Source organism: Marmota monax, unplaced genomic scaffold, assembly GCF_021218885.2.
Source record: "Marmota monax isolate L192 unplaced genomic scaffold, Marmota_monax_Labrador192_F-V1.1 WCK01_AAM20220418_F8-fsc00015, whole genome shotgun sequence".
Taxonomy (NCBI): domain Eukaryota; kingdom Metazoa; phylum Chordata; class Mammalia; order Rodentia; family Sciuridae; genus Marmota; species Marmota monax.
In genome coordinates, this window is record NW_026692194.1 from 20,406,638 (window position 1) to 20,429,838 (window position 23,201).

Genomic DNA, 23,201 nt, shown 5'->3' on the forward strand with positions numbered 1-23,201 from the left:
TCCACTTGATCCCAGTTGTCCTTTAGTGGATAAAAAAAAGTTTTGTTATAGTCTTAGTTTGTCATAGGTTTTTATCATTAGGCATTTTTTATTTTTTATAAAAAGCCTTTCTCTATCAAAATGATTTTTATAACTTTATTACTGGGATGGTTTCAGATGTTAAGTAAAATTTGCATTTGAGTGATTCAAAAAGATCTTCTCTTTTAGCAATTTTCAAATATTATTATTAACCAAATCCCCACCAATTTCTTTTTCCTCCTCTGTAACTGAAGCTTTGTGCTCCTCCCTTGTCCCTGAAACCACCATGTGACTCTCTGCTTCTGTGAGTTCCATGTTTCTTCTGATTTTTGTTTAAACTCATGATAAGACAGAGGCGCTGGTGGGAGGTGTGCTTCTCCTTGTGTGGTCACTTACCTAAAAACAGCTGGCGGAATGAGAGAGGAAATATGTGATAAACACACCATTCTTCTTGGGGTGGGTCTAGGATCCATGCTCACACCTTCAGGTAGGCAGCCAACATGGGGAGGGGGGCAGCTATGAAAGGAAGGCTCTGCAGGGTGACATGCCCAATTCTTGGTGGGCTTTAAAGAAGTGATTTTGAGGTTGGGGGTGTGGCTCAGGGGTATAGCCATTGCCTAGCATGCTTGAGGCCCTGGCTCTATCCCCAGCACTGCAAAAAGAAGAAAGAGAAAGAAAAGCTGAAATGTCTATGGGGGAGAAAGAGGAGGAGAAGCTGTGCATGCTAGGACCACCTGAATTGAATAGGATGGTAGAAAAGGAGCTTGCAGGAGGAACCCAGAGGGCAGGGGAATTGCCAGCATGGGCAGATACAGGCTGGCAGGGAGGTGGATGCCAACTAGGCAAGAGCCCCACTGTCTGGTCCGTCCTCCAGACCAGCCTGTGGGGATTTCGCTATTAGGAGTGTCCTGGATCTCAGAGTTCTGAGCAGCGAGCCAGAAACTGAGTCCTGAGGAGAGTTGGTTGCAAGTGCTCCTGAGAACTTTAGTTGCAAGGAGATCCAGAATTTACTTCTTTGGGAAAACAAAACTGTAGTTTCCTTGGCTATGTCTGGTGCTCCAAGGCAGATGGGATTGTGTCCCCTCATGCCAAGGCAGCTGAAGCCACACCTGATCTGCACAAGCTCATTTATCCTTTTAAATGGCAGCTTCAGAGGCACAGGGACAAGCATGGGTAGGCCAGGGGACTGGGCAAGTAGTTATTTGCAGAGTTTGCACACTTATGAATGAGAAGAGGAAAGCCTAAGCCTGTCTAGCTTTGGGAATTTTGCAATCTCTAATGTTCAAAAGCCAAAAAGCTTTGTTGATGCCCCTTTGCCACTCACAAAGGAGACAGAAGTGCTTATCAGGACCAAGAAGTAAGATTTAACATCATTGTATTTATTAGGTTCTGAAACAATACACATTCACATCCTTTTGAATACAGTACATTTGGCACAATAATGTTTACAATGAAATAACACTAATGAATGGCAAGATATTAAAATTACATCCAGAAAGGGAAAAAAATGTACAAATAAAGCATCACAATACAAAATAAAACCCCTTAAATTGAATACACTTTATATTTAGCCAGAATTATTTTGCACATAATTTAAAAAGAGGTAATTTTTTTTAGCCTTTTTTTTCTTTTAAAGCAAGAATGCATTGTTTTTTTTTCTTTCACCTTTGGAGGAAAGAATTGTGTTTCCACTTCACAAAGTTCATAATGAGAAAACATAGGAGAACAGCTATCCTTCATATATTTTTTTGGCTTTTTTTTCTTTTTGCACTCCATTTTTTTTTCCGAGAGAGAGAGAGAGAGAGAGAAGGAGAGAGAGAGGAGACAGAGAGAGAGAGAGAGAGAGAGAGAGAGAGAAAGAGGGAGGGAGGGAAGGAGAGAGAGAAGAGAGAGAGAAAGAGAGAGAGAGAGAGAAAGAGAGAGAATTATAAAGAACTAGCAGAAATGTAACAGTATGTCCACTTCCAAACTCTTGTTGAAAATGAAATAGGAAATACTGAAGGAACCCACAAGCCTTTTTCTCTAGTTTAGGTTGGATTTCACCTGCCTGTGTGAGAACTTCATCAGGCTGAGGCATCCCAGCCAGCCCGGCTCTGAGTGCTAGAAAGGCGCAGGCTGGCTACTTCAGCTGCCGGGTGGAATGTACTATTTGACTTCCCAGAAAAAAAAAAAATGCCAGTTGTCCTGTAGGAAGGGCTGAACCCCCACTGCCATGCAGACACTGTCAAGCCCTCAGACAAGGCCATTGGGCATTGTGGAGTGAGGTGACTAGCTTGTCCAAAGTCCATAATGATAAAAGAAGCAGAAGAAAGAAAGAGAGCAGTAGTTATGCATGAGTATGACAGGTGAATTCGTCGTGTCTTCCTAAAAAATGAGATGATGCCACCATGAAGATGTTTCTGTGCTTGTACTCCACCCTAGAAGATAGTCTGCCCCGGTATGCCAAGTTACCGAAGATAAATTAAATTAATCTAATGTTCTTCATCAATTCACTGGTATGCCAAACACGAGGACTGATAGAGCATAATATTTAATATTTGCAATCATCATAAGAACAGATAATTACACCTGAGTTTTTTTAAAAATAAAAACAAAAGAACTAAAATGTCGTCATTAGTAACAAAGGCTGTGACCAGCCCGATGCAAATAGGGACACATTCTCTAAGGGCTCAAAATAGTCACTGTCCAAGCTTTGAAACCACCATTAAAAACATTCCTTTCTCTTCCCTGTCTCCATCAGGATATAACAGAGCACAGGAGAACTATATGTGAAACTTAATATAGCTTAATAGCTTAACATATGTTTACATCTTTTAAAATAAACAATACAAAGAACCCCCCTCCCTACCGCTGGGAACACACCTATCTTTCGGTAACTTGAACCAATACACTTATAGAGTATTGCACCTGGACATTATTATAATTATTCTTTCATAGACTAAAGTTTTATAATATGCCTGAACATGCAGCAGTTGATACCTCTATATTCAATGAATTAATTCCACAGGCCTGCAGCAAACACTATATACAAAAATCTCAAATGTACAAAAGGCAAAAAGCTTCATTAGTGCCACTCTGCCACTCACAAGTATATATATTTAGGGGCAGCTGGGAAATCCACGTGCAACAGTTGGAATGGATTCCATTCCCTGCTAAATCAGTTCAGTAAAATAGGTAATCAAGTGACCTTGGGGAAACATACACACAAAGCCACAGAGAACCCTTGGAAATCAAAGAATGTAACACTGTTAGCATATCTACAGGAGGTAACATCAAGTCCACTGAAGTGTCTACATGAGTTGCCATCACATGTCACTCAGAAGTAAAATTCCCGGTACATATCTTGCCACATTGTCAGTTTTCAAAAAAGTTGCTCTTCCATCTCCTGCCACCCTCTGCCTAATCCACATTAAGCCTTGTTCCACTTGTTCCAAACGCAGATATTTCATGTTTAACTTTACATGTTTAATGTTTAAAAACCACAACACAGTAGTACTACCATTTTGTAGAAGTGTGCCAAAATAACACACGGCTGCAGAAAATAAATAGCATTAATGCTGAGAACTTAGGATGAACCTGGAGAGAGAATTTGGGAGCTGAGTTTCACGAGAACCCCAGGGTCTTGGTCATCACTGTGGTGGCCTTTGTGTTCAGGTAGAATTGCAGTGATGAGGAATGTCACTTTGCTTCCTTTTCTCTCCACTCACAGAGCTCCCATGTGTCACTAAAGCATCAACAGCACAAACTTTGGACGACTGAATTCTCATTGTACAATAGCCCTTTAATGTCTACCTGAATTCACACTGGAAATTCTACCTTTTGGCCAATTAGAAAGTAAATTGGATAATATAATTTCAAATGTTAATGGAGTTCAAAAATCAAAATTATGTTTTCTACAAAGTTTTCTTCCATGAGATACAAACTTACATGACTTTGGCATGCTCAAAAGACCAAAGCAAGCAAAAAATGGTCCATTTTGGAGCAAACCAATACAGCTTGCCAGCCTGGGCATCCCCTGGGCTCCCTCCATATGAGATGCCTTGAGGGCATCTGCCCTCATGTGGAAGAAGCACCAGTCTCTTCTCCTGGGCAGAAGGGCAGGGATGTCAAGCCAGGGCACAGGAGGGACGAGAAGCAAGAGGTGTCAGGATTCTACATCCAATGGCAGAGCCAGAGTCTTCTTGTTTGATTTTTTTTTTCCTTTGTGGTAAAAGAACTGAAGTTGCTTCACCGCCAGGAGCCCCTAAGGAGTGGAACCAGGCTTGCTGACAATCTGAACATGGCAGCTTATACAGCTAATTGCCGACCCAACTGGAGTCTGCGTTCCTGGTGAGGCAAGAACCAAGAATGTCTTCCGGTCACCAGGACGAGGTGGGGGGATGGGGTAGGAGGTGGCCTGGGGTATGGGGATGCAATAAATAGAGAGTGGACATGGGACTGGGGCTCCAGGGAGGAGAAACAGTTCGAGATCTTCTGAGCCTCTGCACACAGGGTCTTCTCAGCGCTCCTTACAGCATCAGCAAACTTCACGTGTATGCGGAGGCTTCTCAAGGCATAAGGTCTTCACCGAAGTAGGAGAAGCCTTTGAATTCCTCCTGGTTGATCTGCTTCACTATTGCTTCATCCACAAGTGTGAGCACCGGCTCTTCCCGAGTAAAATCTTGGTCAAAGTTATTGACATCTCTTTTGGTTTTCTGTGAGAAGAAAAGAGAAAACACTGAGTGGAGGTTGACCTTCCTCCCAAGGGCCCCCCATGGGGAGTGGGCATTGAGGCGGCCAGCTTCTCACCAAAGCAGGCCTCTAGCTACTGGGAGCAGACACAGGACTGTTCCAATGAGGTAACGATGGATGGCCCCAGGACCGGGAGGTGACAGAGGAGGACAGGAAGAATGAATCAAGGTGAGAAGGAAGAAGGGGTGTGTGGGTGTGATGGAAAAGCAGGGAAGTGGGATTCCCACAGGCTCTGTGTGTGTGTGTGTGTGTGTGTGTGTCTGGGTAGAGTGAGATGCAAAGCTTCCATCTCATACCCACTTGTCCCTCTGCCATAAGTCTTGGGCTCCATCAAGGCCTTCCTTGCTGTGGACCATGGTAACAAACTTGAATCCACCTCCCACAAAGTCTTTAGAGTTCTCTTTTCCATAGAGGCAGACCCCATAACCCTGCCATGTCTGCTCCATATGGTATCCTGTCTATCAATAGGATGGGCTGGGGGAAGGATTGTCTTCTGGGAAGCCCACATCGATCCCCATCTGTTCTCACCGTGACTTCATATTTAATGTTCCTGTGTTTTGGCCACTACTACACTCATTACGCTGACCTGCCATGTTGATGCTTTTATCTAGACTGTAAACTCCTTGAAGGAGGCACCTGGTCTTATCCAACCTTGGTTTCCCAGCAGTTCCCCTGCAATAAGTATCTATTGAATGAAGTGAGCAAATCTCCTGCTCATTTCCCAGCTCAGAAGGACCCATACCCAGTGGAGGTGTCAGTTCCCAAAGGATGACTGTGTGTCCTATGGTTTGGGGATTGTATACCAATCAATCAACCCACAAATGAATTCTGCTTTTTGTTTGTTTGGAAAAAAAATCAGCAAATAGAAATAATACACATTACTTTGGTTAAAAAAACATCCGTGAAGAAATCAGGGCTTGGGCTAAGATGCGAAGATTTGGGCTACAATTGGGTTGGTAGAGATGGGAGGGAGGTACCTTGGCAGAGAGAAAGATGGGACAAAGACAGGGGGAAAGAACACAAAAGATGTATACATAGGACAGAAGGTTTGCCAAGCTGCCTGGGGCAGAGTCCAGCACAAGGATGGTGGGAGCTAAGGCTAGAGTCTGCAGAGGCCTCAATACCAGATCCCTCCTCACTCAGTACCTAGCATAACACTGAAATGACTAAAGGTACTTTTCTGGGTGCTGATTAATGGTTACTACCTAGGATTAGCAACCTGAATGATGGAATACATTTTATGGAAAGATTAACATGATTATTTGTAGGAAAAATAATGTTCACATATGCTACGCTCTGTGGAGACAGGTGACCTAAAAGCTGTTAATAAGAAATCCACGAAGAAAAAGTGGTTTGGAGACAAAGCTATATTTTAGACCCCACTCTTAGAGATTGGCCATGCACCCGGGCAAATTAAAACCTCTAAGTCTACAGTAAAGAAATCTGGTCCACTCTGTTTACACTGACCTTCCTCAAACCTGACATAAAACTCTTTTTCCCCCTCGGAAGTTTAACACCTCTCTTGAGAGCTGAGCTCAGCAGAACATTCTGGGAAGGGCTGTCTCAGGGTTTATAGAGCATCTTCACATTCATTCATTCATTTGGTTCATGGAACAGGCAGGTATTGTGATGCTGATCTGATATCTGAGGAAAATATCTCGAAAACTTGTGGTGGCTTAGCCAGTCCCTGACTATGAAAGAGCAAATCCAGGTCTTAGCATGATGCCTCCCATAGGGTAGAAGGCCAGGAAATCTGGACCCTGGAGAAATGTGAAGACATAGTAAGGGTCAAGCTCATCCAGGATACATATAAGAAGAGCTTCCAAGTGGAAATAAAGGCAGAAAAGCTTGCTCTAGGCAAACATGGTGGATGGGGGAGAGATTGGATAACATGGGCCGAATGAGCTGGGCAAGGGGATTATCTTCAAATGGCCCCAGATTAAGATCAGAGTCTTGGCCTGCTTGGAGCAGGGATGAACTCATCCTTCCTATCTTTCAGCACTATCAGTCTTGCTTGGTGTCTTCTCACTCGGCTCAGAGCTACATAGTTCAAGTCTCAGAGATCTTGAAAGGACAGAGGAGAAACACAGAAAACTCAAGAGATTTCCAGAAACAGGATTTGCAGCTGCAGGACATCCCGGCTGCCCCTCGAGATGGGAAAGCTCAGGAGTGGCTTAGTCACCTCTGCCAGGGGGGCTGGCCCAAGGCAGGAGGACTATCTGTTCTTCCCCAGGGAGTACTGGAGCCAGAGGAAAGGGGAGGCCTTGTGTGGAGGGGGACTTCAGAGAGAAACAACAAAGCCCATCCCCATGGTGACGCATGCTGGCTGTGGGAGGGTGGCGCCTGGGGAGAGGGTGTGGAAGGCCTCTTCTGAAGATCTCTATCAGAGGGAGGGATTAGCTAAACGATCTGGGAGGGTAAGAGTAGGACAGGCCACTGTGTTGGCTGCAGTTAGTCCAGAGGGAGTAGTGGGGAGGGGAGGTGGTAAGAATAACATGGGAGGCACCAGGCATCACCCCAAAAGGCAACCCAGGGGCATCCGCACTGGGCTGGAGTGGAATGGGACAGGAGGCGCAGTGGTAGGTGAAGTACAGTCAGACAGGCAGGAGGAAAAGTCCGAGTGTAACATCACTCAGGATGGGCCATGAATGCCAGGTCTTTGGTATTATTCTCAGGGGCAGAAGTGCCCCTTCCCTGGAGTACCTTCTGAACCAACCACTAATGAGAGGGTAGGGTGTGTTTAGAGAACCTCAGAAAGCCCATGCCAGAAACTCTCTAGCGTGGCTCTCCCTGTTTACTTAATTATGCTCATTGATCAGTCATTAATATCCATTAATTAATCTTAGAAGCTGGTTTTCTTTTCTGAGGTCAACAGGGCACAGTGATGGAGCTAGATTTTAGAAGATGTCCAAATTTCACAAGTCATTGTCTACCACCAGTGAGCCAGGCTCAGTAAATACAGCTCGGGATGTCATTCCCAGCGGACCTCTAGCTCAATGATGGGCTAGTATGGACAGCTGCTAGGCTCAGCTACAGCTTTCTCAGGAGCCCCGGAATCATCTGTGGCATTCAAGAAAGTACGACTCTCGACAGGACTTCCACAGACCTGGCTCACCCACACGCTTGCACAACTTGGCCCCGTTCTATTTTTCTTGGAGATATTTTAGATGCATGTCAGTTACCCATTTCCAATTCAAATAGCCAACATTCCCACTGTGTGCAATTCCTGACTATTCATATTGGAGACTTGGGAATTTCCCCAAGCAGACCCTGTCACCTATTACTGGCAGCAGAGCATCCTCAAATTTGGAAAGAACTGAGATGATATCCTTTACTCAGTTTTACTCACTGAATTCATCCTTTCAAATGCTGCTGCTCTTCTCACAAAGCAGATACAAAACTCGATGCCAAGGTTCCAAAGGGCAAGCTCTCAGAGACACTGTGTATCCTGATCCCTGACCATCCCCCACGCCTCCCCTACTGCCTAAATGCCAGCCTCTTATCCGGCACCTCACAGCCAAAGAGATGACACTGGACACATGGAACAACATTCTGACTTGGCAGCCCTTCCTCCTCCATGAGGATTTTCCCATAACCTCTCGGCCACACTTAGGGAAGGCTACACGGAGGAGGAGAAAGATCCCTGTCCTGGTATATGACACTGAAGTCATGCTCTGTGAGCCTTGGTCTTTTCATCTGTAAAAAGGGGGTGGTGACAGATGTCCTGTAGTTGCCTCAAAGACTAAATAAGAAGCCAGATGTTAGGAGATCAGACCCTGACAGAATGGGTACCCCATCACTGTGAAGCCCTTCCCTGCTCTGTATCTCAGTGCCTGTGTGCTGTGAGCATAAAAGACACACCGCTTGGTCATGCTACCCAGCCAGTCCACATGATGTGCGCATCAATGAGCTCTTGAAGTTAGGAGCCCAGCTTGTATTTCTCTGTATACCTCCAGATCCTGAGCTAGTGTTGCGCTGGGCCTGTCTGGATGTCCCAGTGCTTCCTCTGCTAATCGGGGTTCTTCTATCGCACCACACTGCTCTTGGGACAAAGACCCAGTTTCCTATACTCACCCACTCCTGAGGCCTCCCAGGTCTCATCCTTGCCCACTTCTCTGGATCCATCTCCCTGGCACTGCTGAACCACAGGTGCTCCCTGTCATGGGTCTCTTCCTGCCTCAGGCCTTTACATAGCCAACCCTCTGCCCAGGGCACCCTCTGCTGCACCCCATGCCTCCTGCCCTGTGTCCACTCATGTTTCCCCCAGTGGTGTGGCTGCCCTGCCTTCAAAAAGTCCTCTTGTCCCTCTGAGAGTAGTTTGATCCAAGCCTCCTAGGGGGCACTACCACCTCCTCTGAACTCATATCATAGCACTTCACGCACCGAAGCCCTCTTTTCAACTCATCTGTGAGCTCCATGCAGCCACGGACTGGCTCCAGCTCACCATTCCACCCCCAGCCTAGCCCAGGGCTTGGCATGTCCTGACAACCCAGAGAACTGCTGGAAGAAATGGATGAATGCACCTCTCTAGCTGCTGTTCTATCTGGAGACCGCAAAGTGACCTGTGTTCAAGGCCATTGGCTGTTGTCCTGTCCGAGTGGTTTATCATTTGGTGAAATGCAGTAGGAGCGAGGAGGAGGCTGAGATCTAATTGATGAAGGGTCTGGAGAGAGACAGCCCAGACCAGCACTAAGCCCCAGGGGGCCTACAGAACAGGAGGCTTAGCCTAATTCATGGGCTCTCTTTTCCCAGTGCGTTGGGTTCCCTAATTTCTAGTAAAGATAGAAACCATTTCAACCAGGGTTTGGGAAAATTCCATCAAGATGAATGCGTCTAGGGACTTAGTGGGTGTGTCTCTGACCCTTGTGGTTGGTGCTGGGGGAAAACGACTTTCCTATTCCTTTTGGCATCCCTTCAGAAATCAGGTCTTGGACAGGAGAGATCTGACGTGACACCAAGGAAGGGCACATTTTGGTGTTAGCAGTGGGGGATGGGTAGAACATATGGAAGCATTTTCAAATTCCCTCAGATCCTCCTGGGAGAGAGCACATCTAAGAGGCAAAGCTCTGTGGCTGCCTCACAAGCCAGGCCTGGAGGCTCTTCCAGGATTGTGGCATTCGGACCTCGGCACCGAGATGAGCCGGTGGCTGAAGGTTTACTTCCTGTCTGACTGGTGAAATTCTCACAGCTCTCACACACTGGAGCCGTAAACACAAGCTCTTGGAGGAGCCAGTGACTTCTGCTTCTGTTTCTATCTGATTACCAGGAGATCAACAGATGGCTTTGTTTAAAGGGTTCAGAAAACTCCCTGATCTTACAGGGAGGAAGATTATGGCACTGCCTTTCACCTGACCACCTTGCTGGTCCCTGGTCTCTGCATCTCCTCTGCTTGGTGTGAGTGACAGCTAACGCCTAGGTAGCCAGGGTCCGCTGCCCCAGGGGTGAGCCAGAAGTCACGACGCATGCTGCCTCTACCTTTTCCGTACATACCACCCTCCCTCTGGGTCCTTCTTAAGACTTCCTGACATTGGCATCATCCCACTTCACCCTCCTAGAAGCTCCCCCAGCTCCACCTGGACCCTGCACTGGACTTCATCTAATATCTCATGTGTGCCTTATGCCCTTTACTGCAAAGCAGGGTATACAGCAGACATTTAAAGATCATTGGCTTGAAATTATTTTCCTTCATCCATCAAATCCCTCTTAACTTTGAAATGTTGATATTCTTATCTAAGCTTCACTTTAAAAATATATTAGTCTAAAAGAGAAAGCAAGAATTGAAGTCATTAGGATGCTTATGCAACATCAATTAGCTGGATCTTCATGTACGTACAGATGTTCATCATAACCCACATTCTAATCAACAGAGTCTACGTGAATATGTATATACATGCATGCTGAAGTGTGAAGTTAAATGGAACAAGGATGGAGCTACCACATAGTCCCTTGCCTGGCAAAAAGGGGGCTTGAAGCAGAATTTCAAGTTCACTTTCAAGTTAAAAATGTATTTAAACAATCCTTTTTCCCCTTCCTCCTATTTTTGTTTTTTTTTTGGTGGGGGTTTGGGGGAGGAGTAATGGGGACTGAACTCAGGGGCACTCAACCATTGAACCACATCCCCAGCCTTATTTTGTATTTTATTTAGAGACAGAGTCTCACTGAGTTGCTTTGTGCCTCATTTTTGCTGAGGCTGGCTTTGAACTCACAATCCTCCTGCCTCAGCCTCCTGAGCTGCTGGCATTACAGAAGTGTGCCTCCATGCCTGGACCTTCTCCCTCTTTATACTTTCTTTTGCCTAAAATTATTTATACTTTTGGATTTTTTTTATAGAAAACAGGGCAAAATATACAGACAGTTCACCTGGCACAGGCTTGCCCAAGGGGCTTTTTGTAGCACCCAACTTGCCACGATGCCTCGGTGATGCCCTCTTGCTTTTTCATCCATCTTGTTCTTACCAGGTAGTGACCAGAGCTGATACTCAGTTCCTGACTCCGTGGTTTGCACAATGCCAGCTGCAGTGGCATTACCTTCTACTTGGCAGAAACCCTTCAACAGATGCTTAATGGTATCCATGTTTTTTTTATCAGTTTGTAAGCAGCTGTGATAAAACATTTATGCCATCTTAGTTGTAATTAATCCATTTAACCCTGTTACAGTTGCACTGTGTTTCCGCAAAACAGACAGGGAGGTCCTAACCCCAAGAACCTTAGAATGCAACCTAATTTGGAAATAGGGTTGCAGATGTCATTGAATTAAGATAAAGTCATAAGGTGGGCTCTGACCCAATGACTGGTGTCCCTATAAGAAGGGAACCTGGACTCTGAGACAGACACACACAGAAGGAAGATCACGTGAGGAGACACAGGGAGAGCATCTGGTGAAGACTGGAGTTCAGTGGCACAAGACAAGGAATGTCCGGGGCTACCAGAAGCCAGGAGAGGCAAGGGGGATCCTTCCCCTGCAAGTTTCAGAGGGGGCATGGTCTTGCCAATACCTTGATCTCAGACTTTCTGCCTCCAGAACTGTGATACAATAAATTTCTGTTATTTTAAGCCACCAAGGTTTGTAGTTCTTGGTTACTGGAGACCTAGGAAACTAATAGAACCCTATCTTATTTTTCTGGAATTGACTTTTTGAATCCAGATGTAATCCTGTACACTAAGCCTTGATTTCTTTGGGATATATTTCTAGCTTGTTAAAAAATCACCATAAATTGTCATTCTGTAACTTATTCTGAATCACAGTTGATTTACTAGGAAGGAAGCAAGACAAAATCATCCAACTGTATGAGCGTTACCAGAGCATACAGGTAAAGCTCAGGTAAACTCCAAACTACTATGGGAATGTCATTTTCCATCTTACCTGCTATGTCCTTCAGCTTTTTGTCATCTTCAAATTTGATTGGCATGCCTCCAATATCTTTATAAAGACACTTATAAAAATGGTGTTGATGACAGGATTGACCTGGCCTCTGCAAACAACCTCCCTGAAGTCGTTACCATGGTCCTGTGGAGTCTACTGAGAATCAACCGGCCATGGTAATGGTTTTCATTTTGTTCATGAAGATGATATCAGGGACTCTTTCCATTTTTTGGATGCAATAAAGATACAAATTTCTATAGCAGTTCTCTGCAAGTTGTCATGTTAATTACTTCAAGTGACTGCCATTTTTCCTACATATCCACAAACTGATTCTCATAAAAACCTCTAGATACTTGCTTTACTAACATCCATGTCAAAGTATCCCAAATCCATATTTTCCCTATTTTTTTTAATGCTGGAAGACCATTTTCTTGTCTCCTAACACTTGGTTTCACTGCTCTATTCCATCATATTCAAATTACCAAATACTTAGCAGGCATAGCAGATCCTCCAATAACCTGAGCCTAGAGTAGCACCCTACATTCACCTGGGGGACCTTTAAATAATGATGATGTTGGTCCATCCCTAGAGAGTCTATGTAATTAACTGCTGCTTTGGGATCTGGTCTGGGTTTGGGCTATTAGGGTTCCCCAGTGAGTTTTAGTACATGTAATTAATTAATTCATCTCTCTTGGGCTTCAGTTTTCTTTTAGTGCTTCCCCCCCCCCCCCCCCCCCCGATCTTTGTACTGAAGACATTTCTCTTGGGGGCGGATATTAGAGGCAAAAAGCAACAGCCTTGCTCTGGGCCATGGTTTAATACAGTGGTTCTTGATTCTGGCTGGGCATCAAAAACAATCAGAGCTTGCAGACACCCAGATACCCTGAACTGGAATCTCCAGGGGGTGGGGCCTAGGCCTCTGCATTTTTTGAAAGCTCTGTAATTCTGATGTGTATCCTGGTCTATGTAGAGGAGGAGTGGATTTCTCTCTTCTTTTTCTTATCAGCTTCAAAAAGCCTTTTTGATGTCGAAAAGCCTGGTTAGGAGCCTAACGTGTTCTGGATTTAGCCTCCTTTCAAGTTCACACTATACACTGGCACTCCTTCTTAGTTTCATCCCTTCTTTCCTTATTTTATGTTGGTCTTTATAAAATTGGGACGTTCAGAGCTCACTGGGAAAATCACAATTTCTTTAAGTGCCCCCCTCCGGGAGGTAGTATAGCTAGTGGTTTAACCTACATACTGGCAGCCCCACCACCTAGATTCTATCCTGATTCTTCAGTTACTAATCTCTCTGGCCGTGGGCAAAGTATGTAGTTTTTCTGGGGATATTAGTAGTCCTCCCCATACATTTGTTAAAAGGATTAAATGAAATCCTGTATTCAAGTGGTAAGAGCAGTATATAGCGTAGAGTAAATATACATTAGTAGCATTCCTTGTTGCTCAGTATAGATCACAACCATAGGTTGAGAACAAATAGCATGGTCTTTGGCTGATCCCCAGAAGAAGTTTCCACTTGGTCTTAGTTCATAAGACAATCTTCGTCTCACCTGGACAACACGTGTGCTTTCATCTCCGGTGTCCTTTAAATCTATAACCAACCAGTCTTAGCCTTCACTCAAAGCAGACAGCCAACGTGTGACCATCCAAAAGCACGTTTCTTTTTTGCCTTGGTTTTATCTTTCTTTCCTTTCACTCAGATAACATTCATAGTACCTACTTTGTACACTCTGGTATCCCAGTGGGACATCTTTTTAAAATTTTTTTTTGTCATTTGTAAGTTTTATTTATTAAAATAGCAATCATAAATTATTTTCATTCCACTTAGTTTAGAACATATTAATATAAGTTGTTCCTAATATATTTCCTCTATTTCTTGGGATTGGTACTTTTGATACCTTATTTAACAGAAAGATACTTTCTTTTTTTTTTAATTTTCAATATCTATTCTATTGTGAATATTGTAAACAATTGGTTAAGATTTATTTTCTTTTGGATTGGTTAACTATTTTGTCACACCATTTTATTTTATTTTTTTCTTTTTTTATTAGTTGTTCAAAACATTAGAAAGCTCTTGACATATCATATTTCATACGTTTGATTCAAGCGGATTATGAACTCCCATTTTTACCCTATATACATAATGCAGGTTCACATCGGTTGCACATCCACTTTTTTACCTACTGCCATACTAGTGCATGTTGTATTCTGCTGCCTTTCCTAACCTCTACTATCCCCCCTTCCCTCCCCTTCCCTCCCCTCCCTTCCCGTCTTCTCTCCCTACCCTATCTACTGTAATCCATTTCTCCCTCTTGTTTTTCTCCCCTTTCCCCTCACTTCCTCTTATATGTAGTTTTGTGTAACAATGAGGGTCTCCTTCCTTTACCATGCAATTTCCCTTCTTTCTCTCTTTCCCTCCCTCCTCTCAACCCTGTTTAGTGGTGATCTTCTCATGCTCTTCCTCTCTATTCTGTTCTTAGTTGCTCTCCTTATATCAAAGAAGACATTTGGCATTTATTTTTTAGGGATTGGCTAGCTTCACTTAGCATAATCTGCTCTAGTGCCATCCATTTCCCTGCAAATTCCATGATTTTGTCATTTTTTAGTGCAGAGTAATACTCCATTGTGTATAAATGCCACATTTTTTTTAATCCATTCATCTATTGAAGGGCATCTAGGTTGGTTCCACAGTCTAGCTATTGTGAATTGTGCTGCTATGAACATTGTTGTAGCTGTGTCCCTATAGCACGCTCTTTTAAGGTCTTTAGGGAATAGTCCAAGAAGGGGAATAGCTGGGTCAAATGGTGGTTCCATTCCCAGCTTTCCAAGGAAAGAAAGATACTTTCTAATAGATGAAATTGAGAGGTATTATAGAAGAGTCATGGAAACCATGAATAAAGCAACAGAGGTAAATCTCTATTATCACCATGATTTTTTGAGCAATGAGAAGCACACAAAAATCACTGCAGGGGTGGGGATGTGGTTCATGCCTAGCATGCCCAACACCCTGGATTCAATCCCCAGAAGCACATACACACACACAAAAAAGTCACTGCAAATAAATGCAATAAATTGATAATCAATATCACCATCAAATTCCAGGGTACCTTGTGTATCTCCTTAAAGTCTTCTAACTATATTATATGAACCCAAATGCTCAAAATTGACTAATAATGAAACATTTTTGAGGTGCTCTACCAGGTTTACTGGTAACAGGATACAGGGTAGCACAATAAGTTTACTGAACAAATGATCAGTGCCCATCAATTTCAATATACCAAATCAGAAAAAGAAGGCATGAGCATTTAGCTACAGGACAGCTTAAATCACTTCTGCTGCCAAGACTTGGAGTCCTGACAGGTACCTCATGGTTCAGGGCAGAGCTAAGAAACATCGTGTTGGTTAAAAGGTAGTAGAGTATCACTTAAGATGCTTTTATTTATTTCTAGAATATTTGTTCATGCCATGTTGTTCTTTGTTGCTCTATAAACAAACAAAAATGGATCTCATTACTAGCCATTAGTCTATGGTGGGCCATCTTTAAACTCTCTGGAATAAGAAGATAAGAAAGGTAAGTAAAACAAAAAGGAAGAATGGAAGACAGAATTACTTTTGAGTGCTGCTGGCTACAACACTGTCTTCTGTCTCTAACAAGTTGGGTGTGTGCGTGTCTGCGTGTGACACAGGGTCACACAGTGCTGGGCAGTTGGGAGGAGCTGTGAAAACAATAAGTCGTGAGATGCATGCCTCACCAGGTGACACTGCCTGTCAGGGACACAGATGCCACTGGCTCTTGGATCTTTTGTGACTTTTCTTGTTAAGTCTCCTGATTTTCAAATGTTGCCAACTCAGTTCTTCAAAAATCGTTCTATCTGCATAGGCCACACAAGCCTCTAGAATGTGACTTTTGTTTTTGTAAAGTTACTTCTACCTTTTAGGGAGGAAGAAAATGAAGATCTATTTGTTTCTTAAGCATAAATGATTGGCTTCAAGGAAGTTAAAAATGAGAAGCCACTCAGCTCCTGGCCATTCCCTGGTCCAAAGAAGAAGGTTGTGGTGACTGATATGCAGAGGGGGCCACAGAAGCCTCAGACAGGGGCTTCACATGTGCTTCCTACAGACTGGCTGGTTCCTCTCTAAAACACTCCGGAGGGAAAGTGGCTTCACTCCTCTGGGGGCCAAACTACACTCCCTAGTCTAGTTTTCTAAATGGACCAAATTCCTGCAGACCACCAGGCATTCTGAACAACTATGACTCAATTCAGTCAGGTCAACTGCTGGCTGGAATTTGACCATTTCCCCTCTCTTCCTCCCCTGGTATTGTTTGTTAAACTATAAATAAATAAGTATGTGTATATGTATATTCACACATTCCATTTAGAATTACCTTGGAAAAAGAAAGAACCAACCTGATTTCCAATTATTAGCCAACACCTACTCTCTCCCTTATGCCCTGCAGAGATTACGAGGATCAGAGGACTTTGGCCAGCTGTGCAATTTGTCCATGAATTAGCTGGGCTCCATAGACACCACCCTCAGGGACCTCTTCTCTGCGGGAAGGCAGGTTGCTACTAAACATCAAATACTTGTTTGAAGCTTTTTAAACAAAACTGCAAAACTGCAGAACAACTCCCTGAAGAGTTGGCTGGGCGACTGTGCTGCCTAAAAAAAGAGGTTGTGGAGGCCGGGGGGGGGGGTGCGGGGGAGCTGGGGACACAACACACAGCTCCTTGGTGACCTCTGTGTTCACAGAAGTTGGCACAGGCACCTCACCTGTCGTAGATCAAGTGAGGAGCTTTCCAAGGTGATTTCCAAAGCAGCCTCTACCATTACGTTCTATGGCTCAAACATTTTAAGCAAAAGTGAACAAATTAAAGCAAGTCTTCTTAAGCTGGGCTCTGCCACCCCTCACCCGCACCCTGACCCAAGCAAGGTTTGGTAAATTTTTCTGTGAAAGGCCAGATAGTAAATATTTTGGGCTCTGTGAGCCATCTGGTCTCTGTCACAACCACTTACCTCTGCCCTTGTATCCCAAAAGCAACATGGACAATATGTACGTGAAGAGCCCTGGCTGGATCCCTTTATGGATGCTGACATTAGAAATTCATATTTCATGTGTCATAAAACCTTCTTCTTTGGTCATTAAAATTAATGGTAGGCTGCACAAACACAAATAGTGGCTGAATTTGGCTGCAGTGTGCCACCCCCTGCCCTAGAAGAGGGTCTTTGGGGGCTTCCATGTGCATCGTACAATACTGTAGAGCCGTATTGTATATGTGAACACACTTGCGTGTTCCTGGTGAGAGTTTATCAGATTCTGGAATGAGGTGCTGACCCCACAGCTAAGTTAAGAACCACTGATTTAAACATTTCCCCCTATAAAAAGCCTGACTTGCTTTGATACAACTCTCCAAGGAATCCACATAGAAGAGGAAGCCCTGAGAAGCTTTTCCAGGACTTGAAAAGTCCTCTTTTGCTTAAGGGCCCTTAGATAACAGAGGTCCCCAGCACGGTATCCCCTCTGGCCTTGGCAATTAGATGGTATCCTGGGGGAAGGCTCAAATGTCTCGGATGAAAATGTCTAGAGAAAGTCCCCAGATGCAGATGTGTATCTCAGGCTCTTCCCAGAGGAATCTTTCAAGAGCCAGAGAAGCCAACTGTCTGAAGGCATTAGCTCCAGGCTCATCTTTTCCCCATTCTTCCTAGGGAATGAGGCCTTTTGGTCGTTCCAAAGGGAAAGATGTATCCCTGCTGCCTCTAACCTTCTTGGCCCACCACTATCCCAGGCTTGCCCAGGTCCACACATAGGCACACTTTGACTTGGATCACTTGACTCTAAAATTTGGTAATAAAAGATAAAGGCGTAAATTCCAGCTAAAAGTCATTTGGGGTCACACAATGATGGATGAGTCCACACTGAGCGTATAAGGCACACTGGGGCTACTCAGTCTGGAATTCACAAATGGCCTAGAGGGATCTCTATGTGCCCTCTGAGTCTTGGCTCCCTGTTGAGGCAAGTTGCACCTGGGGATGAGGCAGGTATGTGGCAGTTTGTCACCAGCAGTACCATGCCCAGCCCAGCCCACTCCAACCTTGCATGCTCCCTTCTAGTTGGATGGGCCCTTCAGTCTCTGGGCCCCAGCAGAGAGCACCACGCTTTCCCTCTGCAGTTGAGCCCACTGCACTTCCAAGGACAGAAGTGAGAACAGGGTAGGGTTCATTCCCTCTCCAGTGCTGCACATGAGCTCAGAGACCTGCTACAGAAAACAGGAGTTTGGTGCTAACTTGTGGGAAAGGAGATGCCCTTTCCTGGGGAAACATCCCCAAAGAGGGCTGGACCTTCCTCCCTGTCCCATACTTCTCTTTCCTGGTACTTAATGAAACTGAGGCCAAATGATGGCCCAGCCAGGAACTGGCTTCTCTTCCAGACTCAAGAAGATGTAGGTGTCTGCCTCAGTTTCCACCCAGCACCATGCCTAGGACAGCCTCAGTCACTTTATGTGGGACAAACAGTGAAGCTCGAAGCTGAGGACCTGGCCAGGTGTTGGCACTTCCCAAAGTGCCTTATGGCCTGATTCACATAAACTTCTCCTGACTCAAGAGGAGGTGAGTGCTGCCATGTCCTTTTTTGCAGATGAGAACCAGGTGGGAGGTAGTAAACGGCCTGCTCACGGTGTAGGGTGCAGGTCGGCCAGCAAGAGGTGAAGTCAGGGCTTGACTTCAGCTGGTTCTCACCTAGAGGCTGTCCCCAGTGTGTGCCACCCTGCCTCCCATCATGCACTGTGGGGAGGCATCAAGACAGCCACCTGCACACAGGCCCGAAGCACCATGCCTAGCACAAGCCACCAGTTCTGTGGTTTCTGCCTGTAGTGTTACTGTGTTAAAAACAAACAATTGCATCCTGCCCACATCCCTCCCAGTGCATGAAGCCATCACCCCCACTAAGCCTTTCCATCAGGGGTACATTGGAGCACAGGCCTTAGACATGTCACATTATGACCAACGGTAAGAAATATAATTTACGGATGACCTTGTGCATCTCACCTTAAAGTAAGTGGCACCTTGTGCCACCACTCGAAGAACAGATCCAGCAGACTATATTTTTACTAGTTGTGATGTATTCTGTATTCTACTTTAATATCATCTCTTCTTTTCTACTTTAGTTGCCTTTTTTTTCTATTTTATTTTACCTTATCATATCTTTCATTAATTTTTTTTTCTACCTGAGTCAGTAAACTGCTTTGACAACCCACTGTTGGGGGGAACTTCAAGTAGGGGGTCCAGGGACTGAACATGATGCAGAAAATGCTGTGTGGACACCCAGGAATAAAGAGCCTTGGGAGCAGCCAGCACCCTGCCTGCCGTGGCTTGCCCTGGGCCTGAGTGTGCTGGGCCCAGCTCTGCAGCGAGTTGGCCCCACACAGCCGGACGTGCAGCGGCAGGATCCCAGGCTGGTGAAGCTTCAGGAGGCTGTATCTCCAGCAGAAGGAAGGGGCCGGCCGACAGTGGCAAAGTGGGCCTCTCTCTGCTCCTAACCAGGGAGCTCTTTCATTTATCTACTCTTCAAAGTAGTGCCACTGTTAACAGCTGTGGGGGTTTAGTTATTCTAGGAGTATTTTTAATCCCCAAGAGACTTTCTAGTCTGTTCCTGGCAAAGGCCATGCACCTCCACTCACCAATCTCTTCCTCACCTTATATTTATGAAAATGTTCTAGATAGCAATCAGCTTTCTGGGCCTAGAATTTATGACTGTGCTTCCTGCTGGCTTTGAAATAGGAACTCTAAACATTCGAATGTGTTCCTCTCAAGTCAAGATGAGGTCACTCACCTTCTCTCACCATTCAACAATGATTTCAGGTTTCCTAATGCATGATTTAATCACCCCAAATTCCCAGACATAGACTGGAATTCATTTTGGGTCATCGAAGGTGAGAAGAGAATTTACAGAGGGATCTGGGAGAGAAATCATCTCAGGACAAACATTGTAGTTCTACAGAAATCACCCATTTATCCACAAATATAAATTTAATACCCGCTGAGTGCCCGGAAGTACTCCAAGTGCTGGGGATGCACCTGCAGACGAAGCAGGTGGAACTCCCTCCCTTGATTAGTTAACCACACAGTGCTAATGTTGACCTTGGGTGATGGGCACATTCATTAGATGTTCTCTCTACTTTAGCATATGACGGAAGTTTTCTGTCATAGAAACTTAAAAATACTAACCAGGCAAGATCCAGAAAGGAGGAGCCCGAAAAACAGGGAGGAAGGGTGGGTCAGAGTACAGCCAGATCTCACTTTTTAATTTTTAAAAATTTTGGGGTGTTGGTATTAGGAAGATAACCTATGGGCATTTTACCATTGTCCCATATCCATAACCAGTTTCATTATATTCTGAGACAGGGCTTCACTAAGTTGCCCAGGGATTCCTTGAACTTGTGATCCTCCTGCCTCAGCCTCCTGAGTAGCTGGGATGACAAGTGTATGCCACTGCACCTGGCTCCTTCTCACTTTGAAGAGACTGAGGTTGATGTTGAACCCTAATGAGCCGTCACAAACTTGAAGTCTACTTGTCAAATCCCAGAATTCTAGAGTAACACTTGAATGTGAAGTTTAGGCCAAATCCACTTTGATTACCAACCCCCTCCCCAGCATAAACATTAGGAAGTAAACAGGGTCCCAGTCCCCTAAAGGCAATACTGGTTTCCACAGAACTTCCTTCTGTCATGACAGATGGGACCCTGGAGATGCAAGGTCCCCGCCCTGGAGGAAGGGGAACCCTGTCCATGTGCACAATGTCCTTGGGCACCTGTACTCTTCAAGAGCAAACGTGGGCTGGGAGGCTGGAGGACCGAGACCTCCGGGGGGAAGGTTTCTTTCTGCTCTTACTCCAGTGCACACCAGCCAGCCTCTGAGCACTGTCCCTGCACCCCTGGCTGCCAGAGCACCCTTTACCCTTCTTTGCAAAGACAGGCAGGAGGGCAGTGCTCCTCCAGCAATGAGGCCTCACCTGAAGGAGATCTGTGAGACTAACGGTGGTAGGTGACCTACTTCCTGGGACCCCAGATGTCCTGGCTGCCAACCTGTCTGGCAAGGCCTTCCTCTTCACGCCATCTCTTGCCCTCTCTTCCCCAGTCTTGAGACACAAAACTCAAAACTCCATTCCCGAGCAAGCAACCCTGTTAGTAAAGACCAGAATTTTCCCTTCTTGCTTGTTTATTCCCTAAGCCTTTCCCATGAGAGCTTCTCCACCCCGCCCCCCAAAACTTCTCAACCCTTAGGGTGATGAATTCTTTTCCTGCTTTTGCCAATCTTCCCTATAGGGCTTCAGAGAAAACCTCAAGTACAAACTCAATAGACCCCTGTTGTGTAGAAGTGGTCCAAAGCCTGCTTTCCCCGGGTGCTTCTCTCTTTCTAGACCTCCCCAACTTTCTCTGCCCAGATCCAGGAAGCCAGCCCAATTTATGCTGCTTCTCTCTCCTTTCATCAGGCATGGCCTAGCAAATCCTCCCACACTTTCAGGTAGGCCGTGTGTGTGTGTGTGTGTGTGTGTGTGTGTGTGTGTGACTTCAAGTTCCGGTGGGCAGAGAGGAGGTTAAGTTCAATGCACACTCCTTCTTTGATGAACCCATGAAGGCATATCCCAACCTATCAGCCACTAAGTCATAATGGAAAACCCAAGAGCAGGAAGAAATGCCCAGCCAAGCCCAAGCCACCTGGCCAGGATTCTGACTCTTCCCTGGATTACTGGTCAGCCCCTGATCCCAGGTCACAGAAATACACCTGCATTCTGAATTCTCAGATGGTGAAATCTCTTGGTGTGGAGTCCAAGACGCTACATGGAGGTTGTTAAGCTCAGGGAAGTTTGGGAACCTGATGCACTGGGATGGCATGTCTTCAGTGACAACCACCCTGGCAGGGTTGGAGTCCCAGAGCCACACAGCTGTTTCCAGCAAGAACATTACTGAGATGAAGGCAGGAGAGTAAAGGCGGTGTACAAGTTCACAGAATAACAGGGGTGACTAATACTGTGGGGAAACTTGGGGCTCTATCCCAAGGGGCATAAGGGCTGGGGAATCCCCGCATCTGGGGTGAGTCATCCTCTTGCTAGGTGCTCTCCCAGCTCAGAGTGGGGGCTATGTAATAATGAAGCCCCAGTGGGCTCTCCACAGACGCCTGATGGGGTCCTTCCCAGTCTCCAGATGTCTTTCAGGCCTGTAATGGCTGCTGCTCTGACGGGACGTGCCACCCTCCCATCTGAATGCCTGGCCTCTCGACCCCTTGGAGCAGGAGTGTCATCTAGGTCAGCCTCCCTCAGCGTTAGCCTCCTGTTGTCTTCTCACCATCCAAGGGCTTGCTGTATGTCAGACACTGTGCTCCTCATTCCAAGATCCCAGAGGACACACTGTGCTGTAACCTGGTTGCATCTGAGTGCAGAGCCCAGCCTCCGTACATCACCGTCTCCTGCAACCCTTAACTCTTGGTTCTTGGAGTCTTGGGATGAGAGGGAGAGCGCTTCAACAAGCTGGAGTCGGGTTGGGGAATGGACACAGGGAAACTAAAAAATGTCCCCAGAAGCTATAGTGCCCAAAGCGTCTTAGATTTGTTACTCATCCTGTTTATAATTCTATGAGGAAAATCTTCACATCCCATTTCACAGATAAGGAGGCCAGAGGTCCAGGGCTGAGGTGAATTCTCAGGGTCACATGGCTGTCCTGTGAGAGCAATCTTATTTTAATGCAGTCTCCCTGAGGTCAAAGCCAGTCCCCTGTCCTCTGTACAATGCCACCATCTGAGGCAACTGCCAAAACCAGGTTTCTAGAACTTTCCCATGCCCTCCAGCCCTGGGAGGGAGCTTAAAGCCTCTAGGAGGCTAAGGGCAATCACTGTGGCGGCACAGACATAGTCCAGGGGCATGTCCTCGGTGAAGGGCTGCAGAACTTGGCCGAGTCCTGTTCCTGTTCCTCTATGATGCAGAATGAAGATGGTGTCTAATGGTCCTCTGGCCTCTGGTGTCATGGTTCCTGGGCAGGTGGGCTGGCTTTAGGGGAAGGGGCTGCCCACTCAGCAGGGCTCCTCGTTGGGCTGCTAACT

General features: G+C 45.6%; 1 protein-coding gene across 1 annotated transcript in view; it reads right to left on the reverse strand.

Annotated features, from left to right (window-relative positions):
- Positions 1-1,376: 1,376 nt before the first annotated feature.
- The window catches only part of Prkce (protein kinase C epsilon), a 486,225-nt gene continuing 464,400 nt past the window's right edge, over positions 1,377-23,201 (reverse strand). Inside the window, exon 15 of the mRNA XM_046424887.2 lies at positions 1,377-4,712. Within this exon, the coding sequence (XP_046280843.1) occupies positions 4,566-4,712 (147 nt within the window). The 3' untranslated portion in view covers positions 1,377-4,565. The remainder of the gene's footprint in view (positions 4,713-23,201) is intronic.